This window comes from Metopolophium dirhodum, chromosome 7, assembly GCF_019925205.1.
Source record: "Metopolophium dirhodum isolate CAU chromosome 7, ASM1992520v1, whole genome shotgun sequence".
Taxonomy (NCBI): domain Eukaryota; kingdom Metazoa; phylum Arthropoda; class Insecta; order Hemiptera; family Aphididae; genus Metopolophium; species Metopolophium dirhodum.
In genome coordinates, this window is record NC_083566.1 from 4,105,298 (window position 1) to 4,120,748 (window position 15,451).

The 15,451-nt window shown below is 27.2% G+C and overlaps 2 protein-coding genes across 2 annotated transcripts; both read left to right on the forward strand.

Annotated features, from left to right (window-relative positions):
- The first annotated feature begins 2,486 nt into the window (after nucleotides 1–2,486).
- Nucleotides 2,487–6,327, forward strand: LOC132948836 (large ribosomal subunit protein uL13m). Its single transcript, XM_061019495.1, has 4 exons — nucleotides 2,487–2,936; nucleotides 3,080–3,203; nucleotides 3,945–4,099; nucleotides 6,006–6,327. The coding sequence occupies exons 1-4, from the start codon at nucleotides 2,913–2,915 to the stop codon at nucleotides 6,243–6,245; spliced, it is 543 nt and encodes a 180-aa protein (XP_060875478.1). The 5' UTR covers nucleotides 2,487–2,912; the 3' UTR covers nucleotides 6,246–6,327.
- A 3,356-nt stretch (nucleotides 6,328–9,683) lies between these two features.
- Nucleotides 9,684–14,553, forward strand: LOC132948495 (T-complex protein 1 subunit eta). The gene is made up of 7 exons (XM_061018984.1): nucleotides 9,684–9,846; nucleotides 10,592–11,011; nucleotides 11,127–11,318; nucleotides 12,295–12,459; nucleotides 13,352–13,485; nucleotides 13,555–13,859; nucleotides 13,934–14,553. The coding sequence occupies exons 1-7, from the start codon at nucleotides 9,844–9,846 to the stop codon at nucleotides 14,335–14,337; spliced, it is 1,623 nt and encodes a 540-aa protein (XP_060874967.1). The 5' UTR covers nucleotides 9,684–9,843; the 3' UTR covers nucleotides 14,338–14,553.
- The last annotated feature ends 898 nt before the right edge of the window (nucleotides 14,554–15,451 follow it).

Here is a 15,451-nt window from a genome sequence, read left to right on the forward strand (position 1 = left end):
TACAGACTATGCGTACTATCAAAAAGAGTTGAACCAGTCATTTCTCTTGAGTTTCTATAAAGCATACCCTACTGGAGACAACTCTACATTTGGAAATCTGATGATGCCTCATGATGACTTTTATAATTTTGTATCCGAATTAGAAAATATTTTTATTGATAACTTCCCTTCCATTTCCTATGAAGACGGCGTGGGTTCAAAACTAAAGCAACAAATGAGTAATGTACCTTTTAATCATCCTTGTGAATCTTTTAATAAAATGTTTTTGATTAATTTATTTACACGCTTTAGAATTTTTTCAGCAATCAAATTTTTAAATAGAGCTTTAGTTTCTGAAAAAAAATTAAAAGATAGAAAATTGACCATTTTGAAACATTTGTAATCACACACACATTATTTTAGGTGATTTTTGTTTTATTCCAATAATACCGAGTGATCCATAAATTGTGTTAACACTGATTATTTGAAAAAGTTTAAACTTACCTTAAATTAACCTTGTATAATTTGATGTAATTTTATAACATTTCTGAACAAAATATTATTTTTATGTACCTGCTATTAACGTTATAATTTGTAAACTTTTTACATTTTTGATTGAGACCATATATTTTTATAATCATATTATCTGAGTATTTCATTTTTTTTTTAATCAAATTTCTATCAAGTAGTTATTGGCGATCATAAACTTATCAAATTGATCTATATTCCGCTCATCTCATCTGAAAATACTTATAACTTCTTAACAGAAACTTGATTTTAAAAAAAATGAAATAATCAGAGAATATGTTTATAAAAATGTATGGTCTCAATTAAAAATGTAAAAAGTTTACAAATTATAACGTTAATAGCAGGTACATAAAAATAATATTTTGTTCAGAAATGTTATAAAATTACATCAAATTATATAAGGTTAATTTAAGGTAAGTTTAAACTTTTTCAAATAATCAGTGTTAACACAATTTATGGATCACTCGGTATTATTGGAATATAAAAAGTCATGTAAAATATTATTTTTCACAATATGATATTAAAAATGTATGTTGCCTTGTAAAATAGAAAAATACTTAGAATGATAGAAAATTGTAAAAAGTATTTTTATAGATTTTAAAGAAGATATTAAGAAGACAAACAATTGCATTTTTTAAATATCTGATTTTTTTAATTGTATTCAATTTTGAAATAAAAATAATCAATTATTATTATTATTATTACTACTAAGTAACTCTTTTTATTACTTGTTTATAAAATAAATTATTACTCAATGATGAATTATGTTTTATTTGTATCCTAGAAGTGTGTCACCTATATTCTTTAATTATATCAAATTAGTGTATATTTTTTTATTTCATTAAAATCTATTATTGATTTATAGTTGTGTTACATTTGGTTTATACCAATATTATAATTATATAAAATATAGTACAGAAAAAACCAGTATTTTACCACATAAACTATTGAATTTATTTTGAATATTATATATTTATGTGTAATACATTTTAACATCTTGTTGGATATTTATGAGTTAATCCAAATCTCAATAACGTTACCAAATTACCAAATATGGTATTTAAAAAGAAAAGAAGAATATTAAATAATCTGTTTAATATAAATACAAATATCTTGAAATTTGAATCATACATTCTAAAACAGATCAGTATTTTGATGCATTGATTAACTTTTTAGAACAAAACCCATAATGGAACCGTTAAATTTATGATATTGCTGAGTTAAAAGTGTTTCTATTCAGCCCGTCTTACAACATAATAATTAGAGATCGGATTCTCGTGCAATTGCAACTTTTTTTCCTTTGCTTTAAAACATATAAAAAGAAATTATAAATCCGAATCATGAGAAGTAGATTAATTTAAACGTAGTTTTATTTTGCACTTTTTATTCTAAATTGCACGGTTTTAATAACAGTATTCATAATTACAAATATGAATAAATAAAAATAAAACTTATAGCTGAACTATTGTATAGTAAGAGGTAAATTTAAGATTTTTTTTTTGGGCAACACTGACGTATGCATTCAATATGGCGGACCTTCTTATCAGCTTCCCATAAGAATAATGTAATTTTTTGAGATGTGACCATTCTGATTTCATATATTCTGTGATAATATATTATACCCTTTAAAGATTAGGCCTAACTTTTTATTTTTTAAGTTATGGGCATTTCATTTTTTGTTTTATCAAAACCAAACCTATCACGCATATTTTGTTTATGTACCTTCAAAACTTTTCAACATTTTGACGTAATTTAATTTTTATTTTAAAGCTATTTAACTGTCCTGTCAGCCAACATACGCAATTAAACTAGAAATGTGCAAATTATTTTTATTAAATTAAAATAGTAGAAAAATGTTCGCAAAAATTATCATTTTTAAAAGGAAATCGTGTATTATTCCAAATATTTTTTTATTTACTACGGGTTTTTTGTATTATTATTATTATTTTTTATATAAGTCTAATGATTATCAATTATTGTATAATATGATCACGATTTAAGATTTTAGGTACATCTTAAATCGTGAATATGACAATCTAACGCCGGGTCCTACGTGAATCCGACAAATGCAACAAAAAACAAAACAGTTTGTATTTTGTCGCATCGGTCGCATCGTATTGCATGATCAGAATAGGAATCGCCGGACTCGCCGGATTTACACAGGACACGCCGGCGTAGGCTCGACACCACTCTGCCCTTATCATAAATCCTTATCACCTCCTGAAACTTCTTTATCACGAGAGTAGAGAACTATAGCGAATAGAAATACAGAATTCTGTGGCCCGTGCTAGAAACTAGAAAGTATAGAGCAAATTTTAAATTGTATTATATTGTGAATTATTTTCTTTAAGTTGCACTTGGCTTATATCTACAATTAAATCAATATATTTAATCTACAAATACCAATGTCACAATTAGGAAGAGTAAAAGTGAGTGCTTTGGATCTTTATGCTTGAAATTATATCATGCTGTTTATTTCTATGTAGTATAAAGTTGTACATGTGTAGATGATAATAAATAACTAGGTATCGTATTATATTTTGTGTTTTAAAATACTTGTATATCTTCACAGCAATGGAACACGTTTGCTCGCTGTTGGCATTTGTTTGATGCCGCTTGGCAAAATCCTTTGGAATGTTCTCCGACGATTGAAAAGTATTTAAAGGGACTCAATAAACCAATTTATCATCCTTTAGGTTAGTATTGATATTTTATGTATTAACATTCTTAAAAACGGGCTTATGTTAGTATTACCTATATTAAAAAATAAACAAAATATACAATAATTTTTAATACACTATTATTACCTATATCAAAATATATTTTTATTACTTTGAAAAATGTCTAGGTTCTTACTACTTAACAAATTGTTTATAATAATATTATAAATCATAATAAATACAATTTGAATTTACCACTTAAATATATTATTTACTTTTATTGAAATCATCTTCTATTTAATTTATTCTTTATTTTTTTTTCAATAAACTAGTTTTAAATGTTTATAAACTATAGAATTATATAAATATAATGATCTAAAATATTTTAATTGAAAAGATAACTCAAAAGAACATCACGTTTCAATGGCAGATTCTATATATTGCTGTGTATAATTTTTGTATGTGCGTTCCCCAGTGCTTAAGAAAAACCTAATGAATTAATAAAAATATATAAATACTGTGGTTTGACTTATAAACCAATATGATTTATTCAATGAAACCAACTGTGTAAGCAAACAAATCTAATGATACAATTAGGTGTCATACACAGTGATCATGTGAAATATATCTAACATTCTGACTATCTGAATAAAATATGATTGTTGACCCAGTGGTTTATTTTATTTAATATAATATATTATTATCTATGCCTCATAAAAGTTAAATTATTAATTAAACATAAATTATATAAAAAAAAATGTTTTATTTTACTTGTAGTTGATTGCGGCGATCATGTTGTGGTTATAAACAGTAAACAAATTGCATTTCCTGGCGAGGAATGGCGTCGACGTGCTTATTTCCATCATACAGGATATTCAGGTGGAGCAACTTGGACTCCAGCTTGGGAATTACATGATAGAGATCCAACTATGGTATGATAGTAAAAGTTATTACTAACCTAATAGGTATCTTTTCATTATTGTACAATTTTATGTATTCAATTAATTTTTAAAAATTTTATTCAGTCAAGAATTGCTTAAAATACTGAGCGTAGAACTCTTTTAGATAGATAGTCAAACTTCATGATTAAAACAAATACAATTAATAATTATTAATCAAGATTATAGAGTATTTAAGTATTAAAGAGTACCTGTTTTTCTGTTAACATAACTATTTCTCAATACAATAATTTCATTATCACGAATAACGGTTGGTGTTGATTTTATACATCATAACAATAATATTCTATTTCAGCTTTTATTTTTCATGTTATTAAACAATATTTGTAATATTTTAACTATAAAGTTATGGATCTCTGGAATTTTTCTTACACTTTATACATCATAAAAAGACCATTGAATTTAAATGAAACGGTCATAATGCAAAATTAGATCACAGAATAGATGAAATCATAGATATTGGAAAAACTCCAATTTACAGTATATTGTAAGCGCAAAAGATATGTCAACTATAATATATGTACCCGCATACTATTCTGGACTACATACTCTGAAAATTAACCAGACTACTGGGTCATGTCAAATGTATGCCCGAATTACCAGTTTTTTTTTTTAAGTTAAAAAACAACACCCCTCGTCAGCCCATGCTTTCACAAGGGTTGCTTCCTTTGGAGCTTATAATTTAATAATATCAGTAATTTAAAATATTTAAAAATAAAAAATGTTGAAAGTAAAGTATACAAAACATTTTTGTATAATCGAGCAATATTTCCAATTTAAAATGTGATTTATAAAAACAAAAGTAATAAGTTTTTAAAATTTTAAATGATCCAGAATCCTAACTTTTTTGTATTATAGTTAGACACCTAGTCAACAACCATATTATATTTTGGTACTTGATTTAATATTATTTTCTATTAAGCTGTGGTTATTCTATCCAAAACTCTTATGATAAAACATTTTTTTGTTTCTCTTTATATGTCTTCAAAGATCCACTGTTGAGGCTAAAATTCTTCCCACTTTATTTTACGCTTAAAAATTTTTCTTTTATACTAAACATTTTGTTTAGCCGTACAATTTTTTTCCCCAAATGCAGTTTTCTTTATTGACAGAACACAAACTTTCTTGAAAATATTAGATTCATCACTGTGTATTTAAACTTTTTTCCATGACATAATTGTTTTTCATACTAAGCAAAATATAACTGGAAAACTAGTAAATGTTATAATACTTTTCTCAAACCAATTACCTTGTCAGATAAACTAGATAAAATATTTAAGTATCTGGTATGAACCGGTAGTACAGTTAATTTTCTTATGAAGCGTTGAGTTCTGGTTAGTCAGTAAGTATCAACATTTAATACACGTAACTAGTTTAAAAATAGTAGCCTGTTTTTGTAATAATACTGACACATGACACTAATGGTAATTGTGATCACCGAAATATGTCAGCTGCGGTAGCTGTGTTATCAGAAAAATTCCAGAATCTGTTTTTTTTAGAAATATTTTATCTGACAGCATTTGCTCTTACTATGAATCTTTTTTTATAAGTTAAGAGTTTATAGATCTATAACAGGGGTCGGCAATTAATTTATATGGCGGGCCAGATATTTAAAAAAAAAAATTTCGAGGGCCAAAAAAATCTTAGACATAATTTTATCATTAATGTATTTATTTTTGTATTAAAAACACATTTTAAGACAAAGTATTTAATATTTAATTATTTATAAAGTAATACATTATTATATATTACTGTGGCACGTTATATAGGAAAATTAAGAACATTTTTGGCAGTCCATTTTTTTTTCTTCCGCGGGCCGCCTATTGCCGAGCCCTGATCTGTAATTTTATTTATAACTGAGTTTTTTTTTGTTTCCTAGATATTCAGAAAAGCTGTTTATCATCATATGAAAGGCAACTTATTCAGAAGAGTAGTTATGGAACGTTTACACATTTACTCAGACTCTAACGTACCAGAAGAGGTTATGGAGAATATTACCAACCAAATTCTACCATTAAGATCTATACCTAAAACACTGGGTTCTTATAGTAAAGAAGAAATTGAAAAATACCCAAAGATTATAGATTACCCTGAAGATTTTATTTTGTCAAAAAATTAAAACTATATATTATGTTTATAATATTGTTTTGAATTTGACTATTATTAGTATGATGTAAAGATAAAATTAACTTTTTTTTCAATTGATTATTGTTTTTTTTTTTAATAAATTATAAAATTCTTTATTATTATTAAATAATTTTTAATATCTCCAACAAGAAAACACTTGTGATCTCAGATCTGATTACCTACCAACAAATAAAGTATGAATAATAATCATTTATTGTTTAATACTTATCTTAAATTCTCTTTCAAATTCACTATTGAAATACTAAAAAATGAGCAATCCAGTGTTGGCATTTTGCACTAAAAATTATTATTATTTGATTAGATATGCCATATACAGTTAAATATTTAATTATAATTTTTTTATACCCAATTTGTTCGCTAAATGATTTGTTAGAAAAAACAATATTCATGTTTTAACTTCTTGGAAAAGAGCTCATAAAAAAACTTAAAATTAGAAATTGACAACATTATACCCTGTAGGTTCACCTAAATAGTGTTTTAATATTTTCTATTCAATAGACAATAGTTAGTACAGATTGTAATATAAAATGTTCAGCTATTATAAATGGATCATGGATGGTATTGTTACAATTTCAATTTTTGAAGGGTTAAAAAAATCTATAGATGGTTCAATTACATTGTGATGCCATTGGAACAGAAGTACTGAACATTGTTTTTGAATGATTAATTTATTTTCTGAAACCACAGCTATATAGTTACTCGTAAAATGTTTAGTAGCCAGTAGGCATTTCATTTGGAATGAAATGTACTCAATTTAAACTGCATTATACTTGAATAATAATTACATAATATGTGATACTATATTATAGTAAATGGTGATGGTAGTTACAACTAATTAATAATATGCTTATATAAGCCTTTAGAACAATAGTGACAATAAGATGTTATAATAACTACATGACAAAATATGTTAAAAGTTAAAACTATATAAACATCAACATGTAATCACATGTACATTACATCATAATGTAATTTAAAAAATAAACAAAATATGATAGGTAGCATAACAAAAAAAAATATCATGAATATTGAATTTACATAAAAACTTCAGTATGTAATATTGACATTGTGTTTGAAAATATTATAAATCTTTTTTGGCCTTAATTAAATCCATTCAAGTCTGCATTGGTTTTTCAAAACTTGCTCTAATGTAAATGCCAAAAATGTGTTGATCATTGATAAAGGTAGCAACATGAGGTGCAAAAAGATTGTGGACCGCGTGTGAATACGACGTGACGGCATCGTTCACCTGTTTATAATATATTCTGTCCTCCACGAAGGGCATAGGAGCAGAATTTCTTCTATGGCGGTTTTTGTTTCTTAGATATTCAGAAAAGCTTTTTATCATCATAATATGAAAGGCAACTTATTCAGAAGAGTAGTTCTGGAACGTTTACACATTTAATCAGACTAATAGTATAACATACAAGAAGACAGTGGCGGATTTTCAAAACTTTTCTGGGGGGAGGAGGGTTCCTAAAAACTATCAAACAATATATATTTCAAATATATAATTTTTATTTTTATAAAATTAATTAATTAATTATGTCTATAGTATATACCAGTGTCTGGACCCCTGGACCCTCCTCCCCACCAAAAAAAAATCCGCCACTGCCAGAAGAGGTTATGGAGAATATTACCAACCAACTTCCATCATTAGGATCTTATAATATCTTATTTTATCTTTTTTAATCTTAAAGAAAAGAAGAAATAGAAAAATGTCCAAAGATTATAAATTACCCTGGAGATTTTATTTTGTCAAAAAATTAAAACTATGCATTATTATCTTTATAATATTGTTTTAAATTTGACTATTATTAGTATAATGTACAAATAAAATTAACTGTTATATTGTTATATGTTTAATTACATGTTCATTAGGCGTTCGTTAATTAACGATAGTCATTTTTCAATTAATTATTTTTTTTTTTAATTAAGTTCTAATATCTTTTACAATTACTGAATAATTTCTAATATTTCCAACAAGAAAACATTTGTGATCTGTCTACCAACAAATAAAGTATAAATAATAATCATACATTTTTTAAAATTAATCTTAAATCTTTGAAATTCATTATTTCAATACTAAAAAATAAGCCATATAGTGTTTGGCTTTTTACTATAAAAATTATTTTGAGTATATAGATAATCATAATTGTATTGTACTTAATTTGTTTATTACAGGATTTGTTGGACAATTGGTTCCCGCCTTATAATGTTAAATAAAACAATTTTTACAAAAGTTCCTGAAACAGAGTAGGTAATTAAAATAAATATGGTTCTTTATTAACGTGTAACGCATGAATTCGCGCTTATCGATATTTAATGCAAGGCAATTATTTTTAGACCATTTCACTAGGTTATCAATATCGCTCTGTAAATTAATAGTGTTCTGACTTGCTTTTATGACGTTTATGAGTTTTGCGTCGTCAGCAAATGAAAACTGTTGAGAACGCCATTGATGGCACTTGGAAGATCATTTCAAAAAAATGTCAAAAAGCAAAGTGCACAGACGATCCCCTCGGTGGACCGGTGGACGCCCGAAGGGACTTTCAAGGGGACAGATACTAATTTTGGTGCTCAATAAGTACACGACGATCAGAAAGGATAGAACGAAACCATAATATAACAACAGGGAACCGGAAAAGCCAAATTACTGTAGTTTACCATGACAAATTAAATTTAATATTAATTTGTCATGCAGTTTACTAAATAAAAGATCACGGTTAGTTCTATAAAATGCTTTAGCAGAGTCAGCCGTCAGTAAGTTGTACTCAGTACATATTATATCAGTTTGGGCGTTGCATTCGAAGGATTGCAATATTATATTTTTAACCAACATTTAGATTATTGCATTGTAGAGCGCATGGGGATAAATCCAAAATGGTTATTGTTAAGAGGACGCCACACTCGCATGTGTGGTTTCCGTCTTACAATATAAAGTATTATCACAGATTATATAATCTGTGGTATTATAGTGCGTAACATGGCAAATTTTACGCTCAGCACATCACGTTTAGCTCTGTTGGTTTAAAAATTACAGTGGATTTGACCTATTATCATATTTAGAAGTAAGAATATTATCAAGGCAATCAATCACCTAGGCTTTTTATTATATTTTAATTTTAAAGCGAGTTACGAGTGTTTTTAAAATGTACAAACAATTTGCAATTTTATAATACCCTTTATTATCCAATATCTGTGTACAGTGTACACGACAGTCGTGTTTGCCTCATAGATAATATAAGATATAATCTGTGATATAATATAATTTATATAATTCTTATATTATCTATGGTTTGCCTACCATGATATAAATTGGTATGATAATATTTCCTCCGATCAATTGTCTAACCTCTTTGCAGTCGTGTGCAGTTTGCATTAGGAAAATACAATTATAGGTTAGTAAGAAACTATAAAAATGAAAACTAAAATCTTAAATCCCCAAGTTCTTGTACTGTTCTACTGTTTGTGAATTGTGATATTTATTATTTACTATAACTAAAGACTAAAGACTAAACAACTGTCAACTATACTTACTACACTAAAGTTTATCAGAATTCTACAAGATGGTAAGTGTACTTTTAAAATTATTAGCGTATTAAACAATAATATTTCATGACGTGATAAATTAAAGGTCCTATAATATAGACCAACTCAGACTTTTCTTACCACATGAGTGCAAAATATGAAAACATTAGTCTTTAGTATTGGTCGAAATAGTATTGAAATATAATCGAAATAGAAAAAGATCCCGTGATGGTGGTTTCTGATAAAATATCAAATAATATGTTAACATTTTATTAGGTGCCGACCATGTACCTATTAACAGTTTTCACTTATACTTTGTATAGTAATAACCTATTGTTAATATTGATTATTCATTTGTTTTCCGTTTTTCCGTTTAAGAAAACAAGAATTCTGAAACTTCTTTGTTAGACATGTTCTAACTATTCAACTATTGTATAAAATATAAAATGGATATGACCGTTTCAAAAGTATTCTCTAATTCAAATTTTATATTAGATGTTTGAATCTCTTAGTATTGACTTTCTATTTTTCAAAGTTAGTTTTGCTATATTAGGTACTCTGTAGCTACATAGAGAAACCAATATATTCGTACCTTAGCTAATAAATTAAGTATTTAATGAAATTACAAAACATAGGTAGGTACCATTATTCTTGTTTTTACACACACATTTTCACTTTTTTTCTTGAAAGCATAAAATGTATCTTATTTTTGAATGATATTTTCAATTTTGTAACTGTTTTCAGTATTGTAGGTTGATACTTATGTTTTAAATTTTATTTTTCTAGCGTCCCCCAATTTTATTGCTTAAAGAAGGAACTGAAGATAGCCAAGGCAAATCTCAACTATTATCCAATATCACTGCTTGTCAAGCAGTCGTTGAAGCTATTCGTACAACTTTAGGTCCACGTGGAATGGACAAGTTGATTGTTGATAGTCGAGGTACAGCAACTATTTCTAATGATGGTGCAACAATCATGAAAATATCAGACATTATCCATCCAGCAGCAAAAATTCTTGTTGATATTGCTAAATCACAGGATGCTGAAGTTGGTGATGGTACCACTAGTGTTGTCCTACTAGCAGGAGAGTTCCTTAAACAAGTGAAACCTTACGTTGAAGAAGGAGTTCATCCCAGAATTATCATTAAAGCTCTGCGTAAAGGCTTAAAAATTGCACAAGACAGAATTGATCAAATTGCTTACAAAGTAATTTACTGATATTTATATACATTATACATATATATATATATAAATATTTGTATTATAATACATGAATATAATTAATTCTATAATCATGTCATTAATACTGTTATTTTTACAGATGAAATTTAATAATGATGAAGAATACCGTACTTTCCTTCAAAAGTGTGCAGCCACTGCTCTTAATTCAAAGCTTATTCATCAAGAAAAAGATTTTTTTTCAAAGATTGCCGTTGACGCAGTATTATTATTAGATGAATTATTGCCATTAAACATGATTGGTATTAAAAAAGTTCAAGGTGGTGGATTACAGGTAATTTTTTAATGTTAGCTAGTACAATTAAGTTATGTTACTCTCCAATTTGTATTTAGTCTTCAATGTTGGGTAAATTACATAATTACGTTAATTGTTACCTAGTTTTATTACAATAAACTAATAATTATATTAGGCAATTAATAATATTGCATTACATAACATTATATTTATTTATTTATTTTACTTTTCAAAATCAAAAGTACAGATTTAAATTAATAAGTTACTGTTTTTCAAAAAAAATCTATAAATCTTGTAATTTTATGTGGCTCGCGAGTCAAATTTATAATTTGTGTAAAAATTACCAACTGAGATAATATGGACTGGAATCTGCGGATCAAAACTTTTTTTGTTTGTAGATACTTGTTAAATTATTAAACCTGACGGTTGTGAACTTTAATAAACTAAATTTGATATGATTAAGTATACACTTTTGTAAAAAATAAAATAAGGTATATTCAAATTATGACCCGTGAAAAATGTATATTTATTTTTTGGCCCTTGACATCAAAAAGATTTCCGACCCCTGCCCTAAATGGTTAATTTTGTTAATTTATAAATTATTATGTGATGATTAACGTTATAAATCTTCTAGGTATGTAAACTTTCGGTTAAAAAGGTAGAAAATAATTTTGCTTGGGAACAACTGAACATAATAAGAATAACTTAGAAATAATATAGGTAGATAGTGTCATACATGGTACAAACTCTGAATAAGAAATACTACAATGTTACATTTTTATTTATAATTATTAACACAAAATAGGTAATTATTACGAAGATGTCAAGGCACTAATTATTTTCTCTCCTTAACCCATGCGAAATATTCTTAATATTTAAAATATTATGTAATTAATTATGAAGGTGTCTACTGTCTAGCTTATTTTAATGTATATTAATTTTGACCTTTATTTTGAAAAAAAATTGTATACACAATTAATTATTGTTGTTTTAATTTATTTGTGTATGTTAACAGGATTCACAACTCATTACTGGTGTGTCGTTTAAGAAAACATTTTCATATGCTGGTTTTGAAATGCAGCCAAAACATTATAAGACCCCAAAAATTGCATTGCTTAATATTGAGCTTGAATTAAAAGCTGAACGTTCTAATGCTGAAGTGCGAGTAAATACTGTTGAGGTAAATACAATTTATTTATTTTATACGTATTATTATGAATTTAAGATCCTTAGAGTAAATTAAATTTGGGATTAAGTTAGCTATAATCAAATGCAATACCTTAGAAATAACCTGAATTTGGAATTTTATCTAGTACTTAATACTTAAGAGGATGCCACACCCACATATGTTGTCTCCATCTTAGAAATTACATTTTATTTAATCCTAGAGTCTAGAACACTTACCATTGGCGGATTCAATGAATAGTGATTATTTTATAAGAATGCTGATTGGTATTTTAGCATTGAAATGACTTATTTTATACTATTCTACATTTGCTAAGATAATGTGGTTGCGCACAACCAAAATGAATACTGTTTAAAATATTGTTGACTCTTAAACTATACAAAATATACAATTTTTGAATTAATTTACATGAGTTATCAAGGTTGATAGATTTAGATGTGGTGTATTAAAACCAGTCGTGGGCTTAAATCAAAAATTCTGGTGTGGTAATTCTCTATGGCCTATAAGTTTCTTGGACAAGTCACCTACTGCAGCACTTCATCAGAGCCATTTGGTGGTGGTGTGGTAAACCCATAAACCTTATAATAATAGACTGGCCTCGCCTGTGGTATCTGTGGTAGTAGCAGGTTAAACATACAGCAGCGGTGTACAGTATAATCACATCAGTGTTGTTATTCTCCGTCGAGTACTTAATAAGGTTAGGTTTATATAAGTACTACTTATATCATAATTATTATAGTGCAGTCACAAGTCACACATAAAGAGCGCGCTCTATCAATGATCGTTCTACGTGTAAAAATGGCCAGTCTATTAGTATAAGGTCTATGGGTAGACTGTATAATTGTTGTCAATTAGTAATTTATTGTTTGCATGTATATGATAACAGGAATTTCAAAAAGTTGTTGATACTGAATGGAACATTTTATACGAAAAACTTGAACATATTTATAAGAGTGGAGCTCAAGTAGTTCTGTCTAAACTTCCAATTGGCGATGTAGCCACTCAATACTTTGCTGACAGGTATGTGAGATAAGTCAACTTTCCTATTTAGTGTTGCATAATTGGTTGTTTTTTTATTTATTATTTTAGAGACATGTTTTGTGCTGGTCGTGTGGTTGATGAAGATTTAAAACGTACAATGAAAGCATGCGGTGGTGTCATTGTTGCTACAACTTATGACTTAAATGATTCTGTACTTGGAAAATGTGAGTCTTTTGAAGAAAAGCAAATTGGAGGCGATAGATTCAATATATTCTCTGGATGTCCTAATGCCAAAGCATGCACTATTATTTTACGTGGTGGCGGTGAACATTTATTAGACGAAACTGAACGATCTTTACATGATGCTATTATGATTGTCCGAAGAACTGTAAAAAATGACTCCATTGTAGCTGGTAAATACATTTTTAATTTATTTAATTCAGATTGTTTTTTATTTTATTAATTAATTTTATTTAAATTTGTAAAGGTGGAGGTGCTATTGAAATGGAATTAAGCAAAGTACTTCGTGATTACTCTAGATCAATAGCTGGCAAAGAACAATTGATTGTAGCTGCTATTGCAAAATCATTGGAAATCATTCCAAGACAACTGTGTGATAATGCTGGTTTTGATGCAACTAATATATTGAACAAATTACGCCAAAAACATGCTCAAGGAGGTGAAGCATTTGGTGTCGATATTAATCGGGAACATGTTGTAGATAATTTTGAAAACTGTGTTTGGGAACCAGTGATTATTAAAAAAAATGCTCTTGCAGCTGCCATTGAAGCCGCTTGCTTAGTTTTGTCAGTAGATCAAACTATTAAAAATCCCAAGTCGGGTGGTGGTGAAGAACAACAACAGGGACGTGGACGTGGAAGACCTATGTAACCATTTGAAGTGTATTCAAGAGTTAAATTTATAATAATTATTAATACTTTTTTTGTATAAGTTTTTGTACTTCATATGCTTACACACTGATAACTAATTTTCCTCCGTGCTTGTTTAATAAACAAATAATTTTCTATTTATATTAAACTTACACAAACATTCATATATACTATTGTTAAGTACTAAAAAAATAATAATCAATTTTTAATTTTATTATGTAGTTGTTTTAATAATTTTATTTTGGCAAAAAAAAGCTCCTTTTAATTGATGATATTTTTTAATTACCTGATAATTAATTTCCTTTAATGGATGTGCTCAATTTGAATTCAATGATGAATATTAAATTGTATACACTAAATCATTTTAAGCAGAGATGTCTGCTAATTAGCCGCTATGTCTATTGGTACTTTATAATTTATATATATTATGGATTATAAATAGTAGTATTTATAATCAATGATTTTACTATAAGAATTTTATTTTTCTATTAGTAATTCTAGAGGTTGAACAAATTATTGCAAAAAACACTGCATATGGTTATTCTTATTACTTATTAACTTTGAAGTCCACACTGATGTATTAAGTACCTACATGCTACAGTAGACAGTAGAACAATGTAAAAATAAGTTCTTGATGTTCTTGGTATATTTAGCTTAAAATTTGTATAACTATTTAAAATTTTCATTATGAATAGAAAATCAAAAAATAAAATAAAAATAAGTTAATAGTTACTTGTAATGTAAGTTTCATATAACGTTTAACTTAACGAAGTTAAAAAATAAATTAGCATAACTATTAACTTTAAACTTTTTAAAATGTTTACTTTCAACTTAACAAAACTCAATTAAAAATGATAATTAACTTGACCAGGTACACATAATCGCAAGAAACTTCTCTAGATCATTTTTTTTAAATAAACGGGAAAATACCGAATAATTTATATACCATCATATTAATTGTCTAAGGTTGAACCTATGGTAATAGTTCATACGCAAACAACACCTTGGGGGCTCCAGTCCTAATTTTTTTTACGGGCAACGAAGTGATCAGGATCAGCTAGTTTATTATACAATGAATAATTAGTGGAACATAATTTAAAAAAAAACAATATTAA